This window comes from Rhinolophus hipposideros, assembly GCF_964194185.1.
Source record: "Rhinolophus hipposideros genome assembly, chromosome: 4".
NCBI lineage: Eukaryota > Metazoa > Chordata > Mammalia > Chiroptera > Rhinolophidae > Rhinolophus > Rhinolophus hipposideros.
The window spans coordinates 52,163,345-52,180,451 of record NC_138050.1 but is presented as its reverse complement, the minus strand read 5'-3'; the positions used below and the strand labels follow the sequence as shown (position 1 = coordinate 52,180,451).

Below are 17,107 nucleotides of genomic sequence, written 5' to 3'. Positions count from 1 at the left end.
AGGCAGCACCAGGATTCTTGTTCTAAAAGAAATGTGTGTATAGATGTACGTGTGTGGGGCGAGCGGGTTGGTGGCAAGTGTTCTCAGATAGCAAATAACTGAGTACGTCAGTGTTAGAAACCAAGATTTCCAACGTAAAAGATATAAAAAGAAAGAAAAGTGCTTTAATCCTAAATTTGAATTGGAAATATCACTATAAATGTAGGGATTTTGAGAAGTGGAAAGAAAGCAGAGAAATAAGGACAGGGACTGAGGGAGGAAGAGGACCCTTAGGGAACCCTCTGCCCAAAAGCAGCATAAGAAAAAAACAAACTCAAAATGCTGAGAGTGAAGCAGGTAGAGCCAACTTCCATCACACTCAGGATTCATTACACTCAGCACTATCAGGATTCCGAAATCTTTTTATGAGTCTTCTTGCATAATCTCTTTAAAACTTCAGTGGACCTTAGGTCTAAATGATTGCTTCACAAATTATTTTGCTTACTGAATTTAAATAATTTTTCAGATAGAGTTTCAGCTTTTAGATCTCCTACTGTATCCCTAAGCATACCTGAATAAAATACACTGAATAAACCTGACTTATTATGCAGATCTGTTCTATTTCGACACTGATGATTAACAGTCTGGAGAGAGAACCATCAACTCCCACACCACCGGCCACCATGCTATTATATCAGAGTGTGAGAATCCTGAAGACTGATTTTGGCCAATTTATATAGTTTAGTATTTCTCCAGAAGGACAGAGTCTCTGGGGCAAGTGGGCAGTTCTGAAAATCACAGCAATGGCTAGCATTTATCGAATATTTACTAAGTGCTCAATAATTGACATATATTACCACATGCAAATAAGTAACTCATTCTTCTTTTACAAAAAGGAAACTACGTGTTAAAGCAGTTAAGTCACTGGAAGGAACAAAGCCAGTGAGTTACAGTCAGGATTAAACTTCAGTGTGTCTGGTAGTTAGGGCTGCCTCTGTGTGTATGAATCACAGCCACTCTAGGCAATACGAATGGAGCAAGTACTCCTCTTTCCAACATATCCTGAAGAAACAATTTGTGTTCTACATTGTGAATTTTCCAAGCTAACCACGATCCTCTATCACTAATTTTAAGGGAACAAATACTCAAAAATAAAACTAATCAAAATGTATTAGCTGAAAAAAAAACTGTTACCATCCCAAGAATAAGCATCTTGACAAAGTAAATGATTATACAGATTATGTCAAATACAAGAAATTCCATAAGCAGACAAACTTGCTCAATAAATCTTCATAATTCAAGGTCATAAAAGACATAAAACATTTTAGTAAGGTCACTGAACACAGCTGTAAGAGCAAAACCTGGTGCCCATATGTATGTATGTACCAACCGGTTTCAAATAATAAAGCAATACAGTCAGGTTCCAATCTGAGGGGATACCAACACAGATGGATATCAGCAACTTGACACTTAATGAAAAGTGGCAAGAGATTTGTGATTTTCATGAATATTGTTGTTTTTATTTTTTAAAAACATTATGATAGTGATGGTGACCATTCCCTTTAAAACAGCACTTCCTCAGGACTCCAAATGTGAGCACAGTCTCAGCTTCACGAACATTTCAGCAGAAACATTATTTGTTGAATTTGTGATTATTATGACAATAAATTATTTAAATTGACACATCCACCAGCATAAAACCATACCTCAATTTCACGCTGCTTCTTTTTCTCTTCAAACTGTAATCGTCTCTGCAATTCTTCCAGAGCAGCTCTGTATATTGCATCTTGAGTATTCTGAAGTTCAATGATTTGATCAAATACAGCTCTCAGTTGGTTTAAAAGTGCCTGAAGAGATAAGACAGTTTTGTAAGTATAGAGCCCCAGCATGCTTATTACTAAGTTTCTCAAATAAATATTTAGTAAAAAGATACTATAAAATGATATCAACTCACATTCTCAAAGTCCTCACTAGTTGTTCATTCACTCATTCATTCATTCATTCATTATCAAACATTTATTGAACACCTATGTTCAATAAATGTTCATAGTATTGAACATACTATGACAACACTGTACCAAAACCCCATAATTCTGTATCACCATAGCAAAAGCAGTCTGACAGACCTCAAGCTCTCTACGCAAATTACCCTCAGTCCTAACAACCACCTTACAAACTGGGAGTGTTGCCCCAAGTTTCAAAACTAGTAATTAAGTGGCTGTGTGAGGAATGGAACTATTCTACGAATTAGAGAAAAGGAATAGAAAGATTTTTCTTGTTTTTGTGTGTGTGTGTGTGTGTGACACATACCAAATCCAAACATCGAGACTGTAAGAAAGGAAATTCTTAATAAAATATAAAAAACAAATTTAGCAGGTTTTTGAAAAAAAATGAATATTTTATACCAGGAATGAAATGATGGTTTAACATTGGGGGAGAAACAGTTTTGAAAACATTTCAATGTCACAGTACATAACTCTAGTTCATTCCTTGTAAGTGTTACACAGTATTTTTCGGTATACAGCTACCATATTTCAGTTATTCTTTCCCCTAGTGCAGCACAGAAAGGAAACAGAATGAGATCTACAGCATAAATTCATTTATGTAAATAAAAAACACATCCATGCAAAATACCACATATATACCGAGGTCATACAGCAAACACATCGACACTGGTGCTAATGGTGGGGAAGGATCGAGGGAGGAAACTGGGGAGCTGGTTAAGGGGATAACATCAAAACCAGCAAATATGAGAGGTCTTTCATGGGCTGATGATAACAGTGTGCCATCAATAACTTCTGCCATCTCAGACTTTTTCAGAAAGCTATTAACAATTTGAAGAGGGAAAAAGATAATTGCAATAATGCAGGGGGGAAAAATCATGTGTTAAAATTTAATGCCCAGTCATGATTTATAAAACTTCTAAACAAACCCGGACTAGAAGGGGACCTCCTCAGTCTGATAAAGATCCTATCAGATGTCTTGGCAAACATCACAGTCAATGTTGAAACAATTAAACATCTCTTTAATGTCCGCAGTAAGACAAGAAGTCCTACCTGTGCTCCTAATCAACCCAGCTAATACCCTAAGGCAAGAAAAAACAGCAGAAGGTATACCCTGTGGAAAGAAACAAACTTTTTCCTAGTAAAAAACAGGATCTAAGTGGGTCTAGAAAATAATGGAATAAAAAAAATGAATAAAAGATCAAAGTAAAAAAATTAATAGCATCAAATATATGGTGATGGAAGGAGAACTGATTCTGGGTGGTGAACACACAATGGGATTTATAGATGATGTAATACAGAATTGTACACCTGAAATCTATGTAATTTTACTAACAATTGTCACACCAATAAATTAAAAAAAAATTAATAGCATTCCTATAGACAGATAATTCCACAAATGTAGTAATAACTAACAAAAGATTTGCAAGATGTTTATGGGATAAATATGGTATAACTATTGAGAAGTATAAAAGAAACCTAGAAAACTAAAGAAGTTCCAAGTTCATGGATGGGAAGGTGCAATAAAGCTGATTGGGAGAAATGGATACATTGGGCTAACGCTGTTGTTTAAAACAATTTCAGAGTCAGTGAAGACATCTGCAATGCCATTCCCATTACCATGATCTGATGGATGTGTGCTCTATCCTGGTAAAATATTTCCCTTCATGAAGGAATAGTAATACTTTGGTTCAAATTTCATTTACTAAGTTGTAGCAGCACCATTAACAGTTAAGCTAATGTCTGACACTTAAGTAAAACAAAACTGAAATTAGTATTTGCTAAATAACTTCCAGAACAACCTAATTCAAGAGAACTCAGATATTGCAAAATGACAGTTCACGTTCTTTTCATTTACTACAATGTACTTGTGGGAAACAATAATGCAGACTCTATTTGGTAAGCAGAAGGCCCTTACCAAGTACCGCTGTTCCTTCAGTTAGGCGACTGTGAAATTCAACAGTAAACACTGTGGTTATCTTAAAAGTTGTTTGTACTTTTGGAGGGATCTTGCCTTATAACAATAAGGCAAAACAAAAGATGAAGATGGTATAACATTTTGTTTTTAATAATGACTTACTTCTTCTAATTTGTTTTGTTATTGTAGTCAAATAAAAATTTATTATTTATGAAGCAATTAATTAATCTGCTGTTTACTTCAAGCCAAGGGTGCAATATGGGCTTCTGTTAGCAATTTGTTCACACAGGATTAACTGCAAAAGTGTCTTCCGTGGTGACATCAGTTTGCGACAATTTACTGTCTGACTCAGGATTTTTCTCAACAATGCACAAACAAAAATTACAAAAATGTACACACACATCTGTAACTGTCATGCCACAACCTCCAACATTAAAAGTATGTGTACCAAACACCCTTGTTTTTCTTACTAAGTGATATAATAAAAATATACTTAATTTATGTCAGATTAACACATTGTTTCAATCTGTTTTATATATTTGGTTTCTTAAAAAAAAAACAACCTTTAGTAATTATTTTAAACAAACCATTAAATTGAAAGTAAAAGCATCAGCAATCATTTCAGAAATGATTATTAAGCCTTTAGGACAATGACTCCTTCAATGAAGTCAGTCAGAGCCAACTCGCATGTAAACATTCCATCATCACAAGAAAATATTACAGGAAAAAACATTTTCTCCCTTGGAATCTGTTCATATCAATGGAAATCTTCTAGAGGCAAGAAGTGCGACTATTTAATTTGTTTCATACAGAATATTCATGTATGTAAATGGGCTAAAACTCCTATATTATCAGTTGCATGAGTGCCTTATTTACAATTAGATTGATTTCAGTGTGGATATAATCCTCAGCAGTTCACCCAGTTTCTGAAACACTCACACACAAGCTGACTTTTAATAGTTTAAAAACAGTAGCAACTAACACTTATGCACCAAAGATTATGATGAACAGTTTAAGTGAATGATATAATTTAATTCTCACAAATCTATGGAACCGAGACGAGTATCACGCCCTTTTAAAACACGAGAACACCGAGGTCAAAAGCTGTGACATGGGACGGTGACCTCGGTTCTCTGGCAGCAGAGTCCATGTTATCTGACCAGAACACCTAGGACATATGTGGCAGTGAATGCCTAGAGTCTAGGAATGACGTCCTATTTGCCACTACATCAGCTTATCCAACAGTGTACGACGATGCTCATCTGCAGCTACTGAAAAATGAATGTGTCAACCAATTCCCAGGAACTGGGAAACTGTCTATGATCTCAGCCTGAGAAAGACAAGAGTTAATATTAAGAGGCTAAAAAATTTGAGATGTGCATTTCTTAAATTATTAATTATAGTTAAAGTATCTTAAATTACTAGTGTGCCATTATTTCAAAGCGTTTATAAAAAACATTCTGTATAGCAGCATCTTTGATCTGAGCAATTTGTTTTTACACATATGATCTGTAACTCTTTAATAATAAAATTTGGCGTATCAAAATACCTGTTTTCACAGCCATGGTTGGCTAACCCAGATGTACTAAAAATTTAGACAAACTGAAAGCCCTTTCAAGTAGGGCGTTTCCCACAGGAGGACCCTTGATGAGACTGGAGGTTTAGTAGGACTCAGCCCTCTGCAAGTTTGAAATGTCTTTGAAGTTGCACGTTTAATGTCAAAAATGCACTTGAAATTTTGCCTCCTGCTCCACAATATATTTGTTTCAAGTGAAAGCAAAGTGTTCCATGTTTCCCCACATCTACAATCAAAATTGCAGGAAGCCATGCCACATGGAACATGAAACTTTCAGAACAGGGGTCTAAAGGTAAGGAATTTTAGCAAAAAAGCATGGGGTCATAGGAATACTTAGGATTTATCTAGGCAAACAGCCTATTTTCTACCTCATGCAGCCAGATACTGACTTCAAGGCAAGAAAGCGAGAAGACCATTATTCCCAGATTAAGAAAACGGAGTGTGTGGCCTATAGGTCCCTGTGTTTCCTCACACCATTCTTCGGAACTTTCAGACAGATTCCCGTAAATTATTTTGTTCTTACACTGCTTGTTTGGTTTATTTTGTTCAGATATCATCCCTCCACAACTCAAAACCATCGCGCATGATTAATTTTTCTCTTTTGAACAAGCACAGGAGGACATCATTACACCTAGGAAATGAATAGGCATTATATTCTTTACCATTTTTATATCCATTTTAGAGCACATTCTTGTTTCAGCACTATTGTTTCAATTCTATTCAGAAAAAGTGCACCTTGAACATTAAACTTTTAATAACATTGTCTTAATCACTACTAATGTGGGCATCAGGCAATTTCTAAACGCCTCCATTTGAAAGAAACCCAAGAAAAACAGACTATGATTTGTTCTGTTTTTTTTGTTTCTAAACCTCACATCGGCCTTACTCTGGAGTCAGCGTCCAGAAGACACCGGGAGATGATGGTATCCAAGAACACCTCGTGCGCTGCAATGATATGATCCAAATCTCGAGCCTGCTGCACTTTGTTCCAAAGCTCATCCCAAGAACATTCAAGCACCTAGGAAACAACAATGCAAAATTAAGGGATAAGGTTATGTTCTTCCTAGTATAGTACCTTTTACAAATAATGCACAAGTCATTAGACATGACTTGTTTAAACTAATATGAACGGATGATTAGAACATACCTCGAAGGTAATGTAATACTGCATTTGATGAATGAAATGGACCATCTCAGATGCCAGAATGTGACAGTGATGCAGCACCCCAGAGAACTCTGCAAGAGTCAAAAAATGAATGTTAGACACCACTGGGAAATACACTTAAAACCAACGCAATGCTTTCCCTCCTATATATCTGCAATATATCTTTCCAAAACAAAATTACTAGCTTTAACTCGTGATCCCATAAAACAGGAAATAACTTTTACATAATCATAATCAATTTCTGTGATGTTCATGCTAACACAAGGATTTAGCTATCTAATCAAGTGGCATTATATTACTTTACAGAATATAAGAGCCTAATAAAAAATGGCATAACACAAAATAATTGTATTTGAAAAATAAATAGAAAAATTTTATCTTATAATAATGCAATAACCTGACTAAATATAGCTCAATTTTATGGCTTCTTTACAATTAGTCTGACTATTGTACGTGAACCATTTACTATTCCCTAGCTCTTTGGAGACAAAAGTGACATTTCCTTAAGGACCTGAATGTGACCTTGTCACCTGAGAGAAACAGGAACCTTGAAGGGAGAAGCGAGGTGAGCCTGAGCCCAGACTCTGTTCTATTCTTTACGAGATTATAAACCCATCTAAGGCTTGAAGGTCACCATGGAGCGAGCAGCCATTCTCTGCTCCACTTTTAATTTCTCGTTCGAAGACTCACCCAGAGTATGATAGGACACTATTGTACATGAGGGTTCAATCAGAGATGGGTCCATCAGAGGAAGGACTAAAAAGAGGTTTTAATATGGGTCAGACTTGACATATTCTTGTTACCGCTCCAAATGCCTTTAAATAGCTACCTAGATAATTTTGTTGCTGTATGCAGTTATTCAAGAAATCATTCTTGTCCCTTCTTAAGAGAGTGATGAGGAAGTGAAATATATAAACAGGTGTGAAAAAAAATAGCAATAATGACATACACTTCAAAAAATACTCTTTTCTATGAGTTAAGGATTAAGTGACACTGTAGGGATTTTGCTGGCCTGGTTTAACATGTACTCTTTGGCCAGTGAGAAACAGCATGACCACCTCAGAAGATCAGCACATGTTCCAAATACACCTGATGTCTTCCATGCCATTAGGAATCTGTAACCCATGAATATGGTAAATATTCTTCCAAAGAACAGGTTATAAGCTTCACATTTCATCTGTAAGCCTAGAATGAAGATGTACTTTTTTCTACTAAACCTATCATATGGGGCTAAGATTTCTAGTCTAATACTCAGAGCGTATTTGACTGAAATTACTTTTCAATGTAAAAGAGCATAATAAGATGCTGTTTTAAGTGATATTCATCTATATTATGGCTTAAGTAAGTTTCTCAGGGGAGTAACTACCATTTATAACTCTATTTCAGATTTTAACCCACAGCTGGAATGACAGGACTGTACCTTCCCACTGAAGCCAGGCAGTCTTACCTGGAGCACTGGCAGTGGATATTTAAAACATTCAACATGCATACTTGTTCTCAAGTTTTTTCTAGGGTGTGATTTGATGTCCTTGTAGTGTAGCAAATAAAGTTAAATAAAATAGTCTAGATACTGTTTGTGGGAGGTTTGTTTATTTTTTAATGTTCTTAATTTTATCAGAGAATTTTGGAGGACTTTTTCATTGGGAAACAAATTAAGAACGTCTTTACAAATCACACATACTGATCCTCAGGTCTGACTGTGATATCCAATGTCCATGAATCTGTCTTCTAGTGCCCTTTGAACATTTTCTAATACTGCTTTGCACGTATTCACAGTGAATGCTATCCAGGTATTTTCTTGCCTTGTGAAATGACTATGCAGTTTACACATATTCACCTTGACATGTTTCTACCAGAGAAAGTTTAACATCACTGACGAAATTATAGATTTCTTCACATACTCCTGATAGATGACTTATGAAAATGTTGACTACTCTTGTACTACCTCTGCAGGACCCTCTATTTATTACAGAAACATAAAAAAAGTTTTTGTCCCTTCTCTCCACTGTCTAATAACAAGTCAGTTTTCTATACATAATAAAGGTAACTCAATTCATGAAAACTGAAGTTTGTACTGTTCCTTTTGGTCTATATGTTTTAGGGTTTCCTCTAGAGTTTTCCCACTGGAGTCACACCAACAATCAATCCAGCAGTACTTAGATAACACTTTGGTTTTTAGTAGCAGGTTACACATTTTTGCTAACATTGTTTACATTTCATTTTCAAGCTCCTTCATAAACCAGGAATTTTTCTCTGGCATTAAGACAGTTTGATAAATAGATATGCAGTGATTAAGTCATTAATTCTGTTTTATAATCTCTAATTTACTTGAGTGTACAATTTCTCCACTGCTGATTTGTCTTCTAGAGTCTTTAATGTTACCCACACCTGGAAATGAAAATGCAACCGAATGACCACAAAACAAAAACATTTACTAAAATAAAAAATCATCATGTAATGTTGGTGTCTATGGCACTCAACCTCAGCTAGTACTCCATGCTGCCGAGAAACCTTTTATTTTTTTCTCCCTGACTTTAAAACAGCTGTTTCAGCTCTCACTATCACCAAATCTTGGACCCACTTGCTTCTCTCCATTCTCCCTCCCAGGTCACGTGGAAACCCTCCAACCTCTGGCCATCAAGTCCACATACTTTAAAGCTAATCCCTGCCCCATCTCTAAGCACTGAATGTCCTCTTCCTCTCTTCCTTACCTTCTAAGTTTTATCAACCTCTACTTCCTCCTTCCCATCAGCATTTAAAACTACTCTTTAAACAAAGGTCTCCAGCCACCACCTTTTGTTTTGTGTGAGAGTGACTACTGTCCATTTTCTTCCCTTCTTTGGCCCCACTAACCTCTCACTGCAGAGTGACCAGAACTGATCTGCCCCAGCCACAGTCACCCTTAAATGACAGAAACAGTCATAAGTCAACAGCCTTAGTTGATTTCTTACAACTGTGGCCATATTTGATATTCCCTCCTCTTTAAAATACTTCTTCCCTTGGCTTTAGAGAAACTACATTTTCCCAGCTCTGCCCACCTTTCTGGCTGTTCCTCCCCATCTCCTTTAGGAGGTCTTGTTCCACTTCTCTTTACTCCAACACCTTTTCTGGCTCTATTTCTAGGCAACCTCGTTAATTCCACAGCTTCAAGTATCACCTAAGTTAATGACGTCTAAAGTGTCTCTCTACTTTGGATCTGTCCTGGGCTTCAGGTCAATCTAACCACATACGTGGCATATATCCTTAAAAACACCTCAAATTAATGTACCTGAGACAGAAGCATTCGCCCTAAATATGCTCCTCGTCCAGCGATCCCTGGCCTAATGAATGTCACCATCACCCACCAGCTCAAGTCAGAAACCTGGCTGCCACCCTACTTCACCTCTGCAAACTGAATCACCAGCCCTACCTCCCACGTCTCTCACATACATGCACACATTCTCCCCAACCCTACAGCTGCTGTGTTCACCAAGGACAATGTCATCCCTCACACATCATTACAACTGATTGGTGTGCCAACCTCCATTTTTACCCAGCAGATCCATTTTTCTCAATGATGCCAGAGGGGCTTTCGGAAAACACAAATCTAAGCATGTCACGCCTCCATATAAACACTTCAATGGCTCCCACTGCCATTAAAGTCAAATTGATTAACACAGCTGTCAAGGTCCTCAAGACCTAGTCCCTGCTTAGCTCTCCTGCCCAACCTCCTCACCCCCTCTCTGAAAACGTGATTCTGACAAGACTACTGTCCTATTCCCCACTCCTACACTCTTCCCTTGACCAACATACTACTCCTCTCTAGATGCCAGCCACCTCTGGGAAGCCTTTTTTATCCTATCCACATCTGTCAAGTGTCTGCTTTTTACATTCCTGTAATACTTGATCTTTCCCATATCAAACACTTTATCACAGGGTATTGCAAGTCCCGTTTAAATGTCCATCTTGCCCTAACAGGCAATACATTTCTTAACAACAGGGACCTTGTTTGTCATATCTGTCACTGGATACCAAGAACAGGCAGCACAAAGTAGGCTTTCAATAATTATTTAAGTGAGTACAGAGGGCATCTTTAATGTCACTCTCCTAAATTAAAGCCTCTGAGAATGAAGAGACCTATGGCTGCTGCTCTGAAGACACTGCCTACTATAAGCTTCACATTTCATCTGTAAGCCTAGAATGAAGATGTATGTAAGCCTAGAAAGGAATATGATAAAATAATCCACATAATAAAAGTATGAAATCCCTGTAATGCTACAATTCTTTCTCTTCCCTGAGTGAGAAACTATGTTATATGCAGTATTTTTTCTCACTGACCAGTTAAGGCTCTAATGATTGACTATGAACTCAAATCATAAGTAGACTGAATTCACAAGGTATAATTTGGTTCTTTAATTCCTAAAAAATACAACTTAACAACTTACACCTGAAACACTCCTTGACTCTCTTTAGTGAGCACCTTGAAAATACATTTAAAACAAAGTTAAAATATAAGTACTTGTGTTTTTATGGTTGACCCACAAATAATTATATAATTCTAAGAATCCTAAAAGCAAAGGAACATTTGTACTGAGGTCCAATAAATACATAAACAGAGTATATCTCCCATTAGGCTAACTTAACAGTAGATAATTTTATACACAACATCAAGAATGACTATTCTTTCCTTTAGTTTATTTAGAATATGTGTTAGAATCATTTGTAATTCTTTACTGCCCTCTAAAGGTTGCTGAAAGAAATTCAAATTTGATTTAAAAACAAATGGCTCTTAAAGGACTTCACCATGTTCAGGCATCTTTGGTCAGAAGCATATGCTCATGTGGAGATGCACCATAAACAGCATTGAGTGTTGTTAAAAATTATAAAAGTTTCTTTTTTTAAAATACTCTAAACATTTTCTTTACAATTTCATAATCACCTCCTTCAACCTGTACTTATAATGGATGTTACTACATTTAAAAGTGACTTTATCAAATTACCCACCTGATTTATTTCTCAAGGCTAAGGATTCAAAAGATGTTGGTAAGAGCCTGGATTTTTCATGTCTCCTGTGTTAAAAATCTCTAATCTCTGCTAAGGTCCTGCTGCAGACATTATCTGGTGTCTAGCGCATCACCAGGCAAGCAGAAACGACTGTACACGTGGCGTTCTCCTGAGGCAGCACTGTCTAAACACTTCACACAAATTTGAATGTGACAACCCTAGGAGGTAGGTGCTGTCATCATCCCCATTCCCCAGATGAGGACACTGAGGCAGTAGACTAGAAAATCAACTTGAGGTCATAGCTTGATGCTGGTGGAGTGGGGACTAACCCAGGCAACGCAGTCCAGCATTAGTGCAGACAAACTAACCATTCAGCTTAAAAGGTCAGCAGAGAGAACTTACAAATGTATAACTAGTAAGGACTACTTACTCATCCACACATACAAAAATGAGACACACAAAACGAAACTCTTAAAGACAAAAATGTCTGCTCATCTTTAAGTTATTTCACTAAGTCTGGAAAACTATCAATGTAAGATGCATCATTATCGTGTTAATCACCAAGAAAGGAAAAACAGCTGCCAATTAAACTAGCAAAATGCCATAATAGTCCCATAAAAACATGTCACCTACAAGCTGACCAGCTCTCTCGTCTCCACCTTTCAATTTTATTTCTAATAAAGACCAAAAAGGAGATTATTTTAATACCACTCTTTTGGGGAAAAGGGACCTCCATTCCCTTCCTCCCCCAAATACACAAAGATTGAGAAAAACAAACTCACTTACCTATATTTGTCTATTCCACTTTGTTAAATGTTATTTGAAATACAAGTATAGATTGGTCAAGATGTCAGAGTCGCTAAATGCTCTGCTTGCCTCCTCTCACGACCACATAAAAATTACAACTGAACTACAGAATAACCATTATTGAGAATTACCTGAAGTCTAGCTGAACAGAAGTCCTATGACTAAGAACATACAGAAGAAGCCACCTAGAGACTGGCTGGAGGGGCAAAGATACGGGATGGGCTGGTCCCACACCTGTGTGTACCAGTTAAAAACTGGGAGGCATTATCTCAGCTGTGGAGATCCATCCGGAGGATCTAGGGATTCAAGCGCCACACCAGGCTCCCAGCCCAGAGTTCCAGTAACGGAAAGAGAAGACCCCACAACTTATGGCTGTGAAAACCAGTAGACATTATGGCTTTGTGAGACAGAAGGCAGCTGGAGTTCCAGACATTCCTCTTAAAGGGCCCACACACAGACTTACTCGCTGATAGACTCACTCGTTTTGAGGTCCAGTGCTGGGGCAGCAGCTCGAAAGACACCAGGGTCATATGCGGAGGAACTAAATTGTCTGGCTTTAGGGCAAGGGCTGAAAGGGCAGCTTTCTCCCAGACAGAAGTGCTTGCAGAATACATTATTTCAACGTTGAGCCCTCCCCCTTCCAACATGCAGACTCAGGCAGCCAGCATATCTGAGTCTTCATTAACCTGGCCAACACTGTTCACCTCACACTGGTGATTCCCTGAGACCCCACCCCACCCAACTTGCAGACCATTATTATAAACTCTTGTGCTAAGCAAATCATTTTCAAGTGTAATTATTTACTCCAACCCATTTATCTTGATGAATATTACTAAAATGAGTCATACAGTGATAATTACTGATACCATACATATGACCAAACCATCTATACACACTGTGCATATGTGTAGAACTCCAAAGGTTGTTTACAGGAACCTTTATAGAAACTTTTTATATTTTTGCCTCAGATACATGGTTGGTGAGATATTTCTAAATCTGCCACATTAACAAGACTAACTACCTGTTGTTTGATTTCTGTGCATTAAGTTACCTAGCCACTAATAACTTTAAAACACTTCCTTATAAACTAAAGGTAAAAACATAACACCCCAATAAAAACAAGCGCCAAAAAATTTTTTTCTTGAAGAAACACAAATGGCAGAGAGAAGGAGAGAGAGAGATAGAGAGTAGGAAAGAGGGAGAAAGAGAAGGAGGAGAAGAAGAAGGACAAAAAGAAGTAGTTTTTACACTGACCAATAATTTTAAAAACATTTAAAAAATTAAAATGAACTTCCATTTTCACCTATCAAATAGACAATTTGTTTGAATGTAATATCCAATGTTAGACAAAAATACAGCAATGCAGACAACTTTTAAGCAGTAAGAGCTGTGCTTATGTGGATGTAAAATTGGTATAACTTTCCTGAAAAGTAAACAGATAATATGTACAAAATTAAAATATAAATACTAAGTATTAGTAAATGCAAAGTAAAACTAAAATTCATACCTGTTAATCCAACAAGTCCATTTCCAATTTATCTATTCTAAAGAAATATTCATTTACAAAAAGCTTATGGTATTATTTATATAGTAAAAACAACAATAAAAAGACTACAACCAAAGAGAAAAGATAAAATGATATGTACACATGAGGCAATATTATACTATTAAAAATATTTCAGAGGAAGTTTTAATGACAAAGAAAAAGGATCAGCCAAAGAAGCTGAAACTAAACTCTACATAATGGGATCAAGTTATGTTAAAATTATTCATTTTATAAAAAATAATATATTTTTTCCATAGATAGAAAATTGATCAAACAAATGTATTTGTTATCTTCAGGTAGAAAACAAAAAATCATTGCTGATTATCAAATACAAGAGAAAAGCAAATTCATATAGACATTGCTAAGCTGACACTCAAACCAAAAAAATGTATCACAACCAGCTAATATTTAAAATTGTTTAGAGCTCAGATTTCCCAGGGCTAAACATATCACAGATGCTTATTTTGAAAGGAAAAAAGTGATACAATGACAAACTATTTGCATCACACTGAATTGATCTAAATCAGACAATAAGAAAGATGCTGAAACAGAGAAGTGACAGCTAAGAACGACTCTACTCAACAGTATTAAAAGGAATGCAGAGAGGAGCACTGCAGGTAAACTGAATAACTTACAAGAGCACACCCAGTGAAATAAGTGAGTAATCCTGTGAAACACCACCAGAGGCTCATGAAATCATGGGAAAGAGTGACAGATGCAGACCCGGAAGAAAATTCCAGTTTCTCTGATTCCTCTTCCCATCTCCTTTCAAAAGACACCCACATGCTAGTCAACCCACATTTACTAGAAAGTGGATGTTGAAGGCAGTATTTACTGTCTACAACTATTACAGTATTTAAAAGAAAATGTTCCCCTCCCTTCTCAGTTATTTCAGGGGATCCCTATGATTAATTTTCTATAAAATGAGTCCAAGAAAGGTAGGCCAGGAGCATAAGAGTATCACAATCCATTGGAAAAGACCAGCTGGGAATAGAGAAGACATGGAGGCTTAGTAAACACTGCTGATTCCGTATGTGAACACATGGGGAAGGTACCCTCCAGCTTGCTGGGGTGCCATTATTCTGGAACTTCGGGAGGTGCTCAAGGACCAGGCTTGCTCCAGGAAACACATAAGGCCCACGTGTGCCTTTCTTCAAACAACTGCTCCTTTTTTAAAGGAATAATTTTCACCAATCAAAGAATTAAGAGTATAACAGTTTAATTCTCCTTTAGTGACATATTTGTTGAAGTATTTTCTCAAAGGTTTTGACCAAACTCAGTATCAATATAAAGATTTCAAAATTATTCCTAATTGGAAGTCATTCAATATTTATAACATTAAAATAAACTGACTGACACGAGAATTTTTAGTATAGCTTTTAATTGTAAAATATTATAAAATATTTCCATGTCCTGGTTTATGAACCAAAACAAATCATTAAAGCAATTCCCAAACAGACTTTAATTAAAACACTAAGTGAATGTTAAATGAGCCAGTGATTTACTAAACAGCTTTCTTTCTTTAAAAAGTTATTTTTTTTTAAAGTACACATATGAACACTAGAGTGAAAAACAAATGTGATTTTAAAAGAAACCTCATGGTCTAAAAAAATCTAACTTGACTCAATTTTTTTTCTGATTTGCACTGAAGATAAGCAATATTACAAATGAACCTTATCACAAAAGCCCAATCCAAAAGCCCAATGATGAATTTCTTCAGTTCAATTACTTTTAAGTACACTTTTATTTTTTGCTAAGCTGCTGGTAAGCATAGGCCAGGCTGGGACACGCAGTTCACCTTGCCTTCTGATGGGGGATTACCTGGCATATTTCTCAGGAGCTTCGCATTGCACATATGTCCCTTTCGAATGTCAGTAAGGATGTACTCCATCCGTTTAGCCCTCCAGAGAAAGTTAAATACTCTTAGGTAATGGCTCATACATTCTCGAGTAAACACCTGAAAAGAACAGCAAAAGACAGGCTGATAGTATTCTGTGACACAAGGATTCTCACAGTATAGGTCTCAACCTTTTTTTACCTTTTTAAACAAAAAAGCCAGAGAACACACAATCAACTCTAATAGATACTAAGTAGTATGTAAGTAACTAATATACATTTTAGGAAAGTATCACTACATATCAACTGCATTGATTATTTAACTGCTAAGTAGCATGTCAAGCAAACCATAATAATAGAAGATATATATTTTTATGCCAATTTTACAGATGGGGAAACCGAGGCCTAAGGTAACACAGCTATTAAATGCTGTACTGGAATTTTCAAACCTAGTCTAATCCTAGTCTAAAATGTGGACTCCTCACTACAACTCCAAAGGAGGGCCTGTAAGAATCTCCTGTCTGAAAAGAGGCCTTCTGGTTATTTTAACACATGTACTTAGAGGTTTTGAAGGCCATTTCACTACAAACGGCCAACAGTTTCACGACCAGGGGACCTCCCTCCTACAGTGGCCAGATTTAGCAAATGAGAACACAGGATACCCAGTTAAATTTGAATGTCAGATAAACCACAAATAATTTTCTAGTATAAGAATGTCCCATGCATACAGATAACAGGGTTTTCTGCAGACTTCAGCCAAACTCTTTTCTTACACATATGTGTATGCAGCACAGAGGTGGGCACATTTTCATCCCTTTCTAGATGCCTCCAGCAGAGAATCCATTTACATGTGTTACTGAAAATAGTCCAAGCAGGGCCTGCACACGAAGCAGCAGGTCTAGCCTGGGCATCGTGGAGCACATGGTCTGCTCCTGAGCTTGAAAAAGAAGAGCTTGCTTTTTCTTACCCTTGAGGCTAGTCTTGTTCATTCACACCGTTGGGCTTTGACTCACATTACACTCCTGTAGTGCTCTACGCCCTAGTCCATCCTTCTTTTCTGCCCAAATCCCACCAATCCCTCGAGGACAAAGGCTACACGTCTCCTTGGTCTCACCACTTTCCCTCTTCACACACTTAGGACGGCTACTGCTTAACCCTTACAATTTTAGCATTTAATTGCAGAATGCTTTAACTTGTCTTCTGATTTCTTACATTCTTGGCACCTCTCACCTGTTACAAGGGCTATCTGTTTATTATTCTGTGAGCCTTTGTGTGCCAGTATCTGGTAGGTGTT

At 36.9% G+C, this 17,107-nt stretch overlaps 1 protein-coding gene across 1 annotated transcript in view; it reads right to left on the bottom strand.

Moving 5' to 3' along the window:
* Positions 1–17,107, bottom strand: part of TUBGCP3 (tubulin gamma complex component 3) — an 86,178-nt gene that overhangs the window by 11,717 nt on the left and 57,354 nt on the right. The window contains exons 17-20 of the mRNA XM_081046357.1: positions 15,799–15,934; positions 6,624–6,712; positions 6,363–6,494; positions 1,686–1,826 (exon numbers count right to left, since the gene is read on the bottom strand). Of these exons, the coding sequence (XP_080902483.1) occupies positions 1,686–1,826; positions 6,363–6,494; positions 6,624–6,712; positions 15,799–15,934 (498 nt within the window). The remainder of the gene's footprint in view (positions 1–1,685; positions 1,827–6,362; positions 6,495–6,623; positions 6,713–15,798; positions 15,935–17,107) is intronic.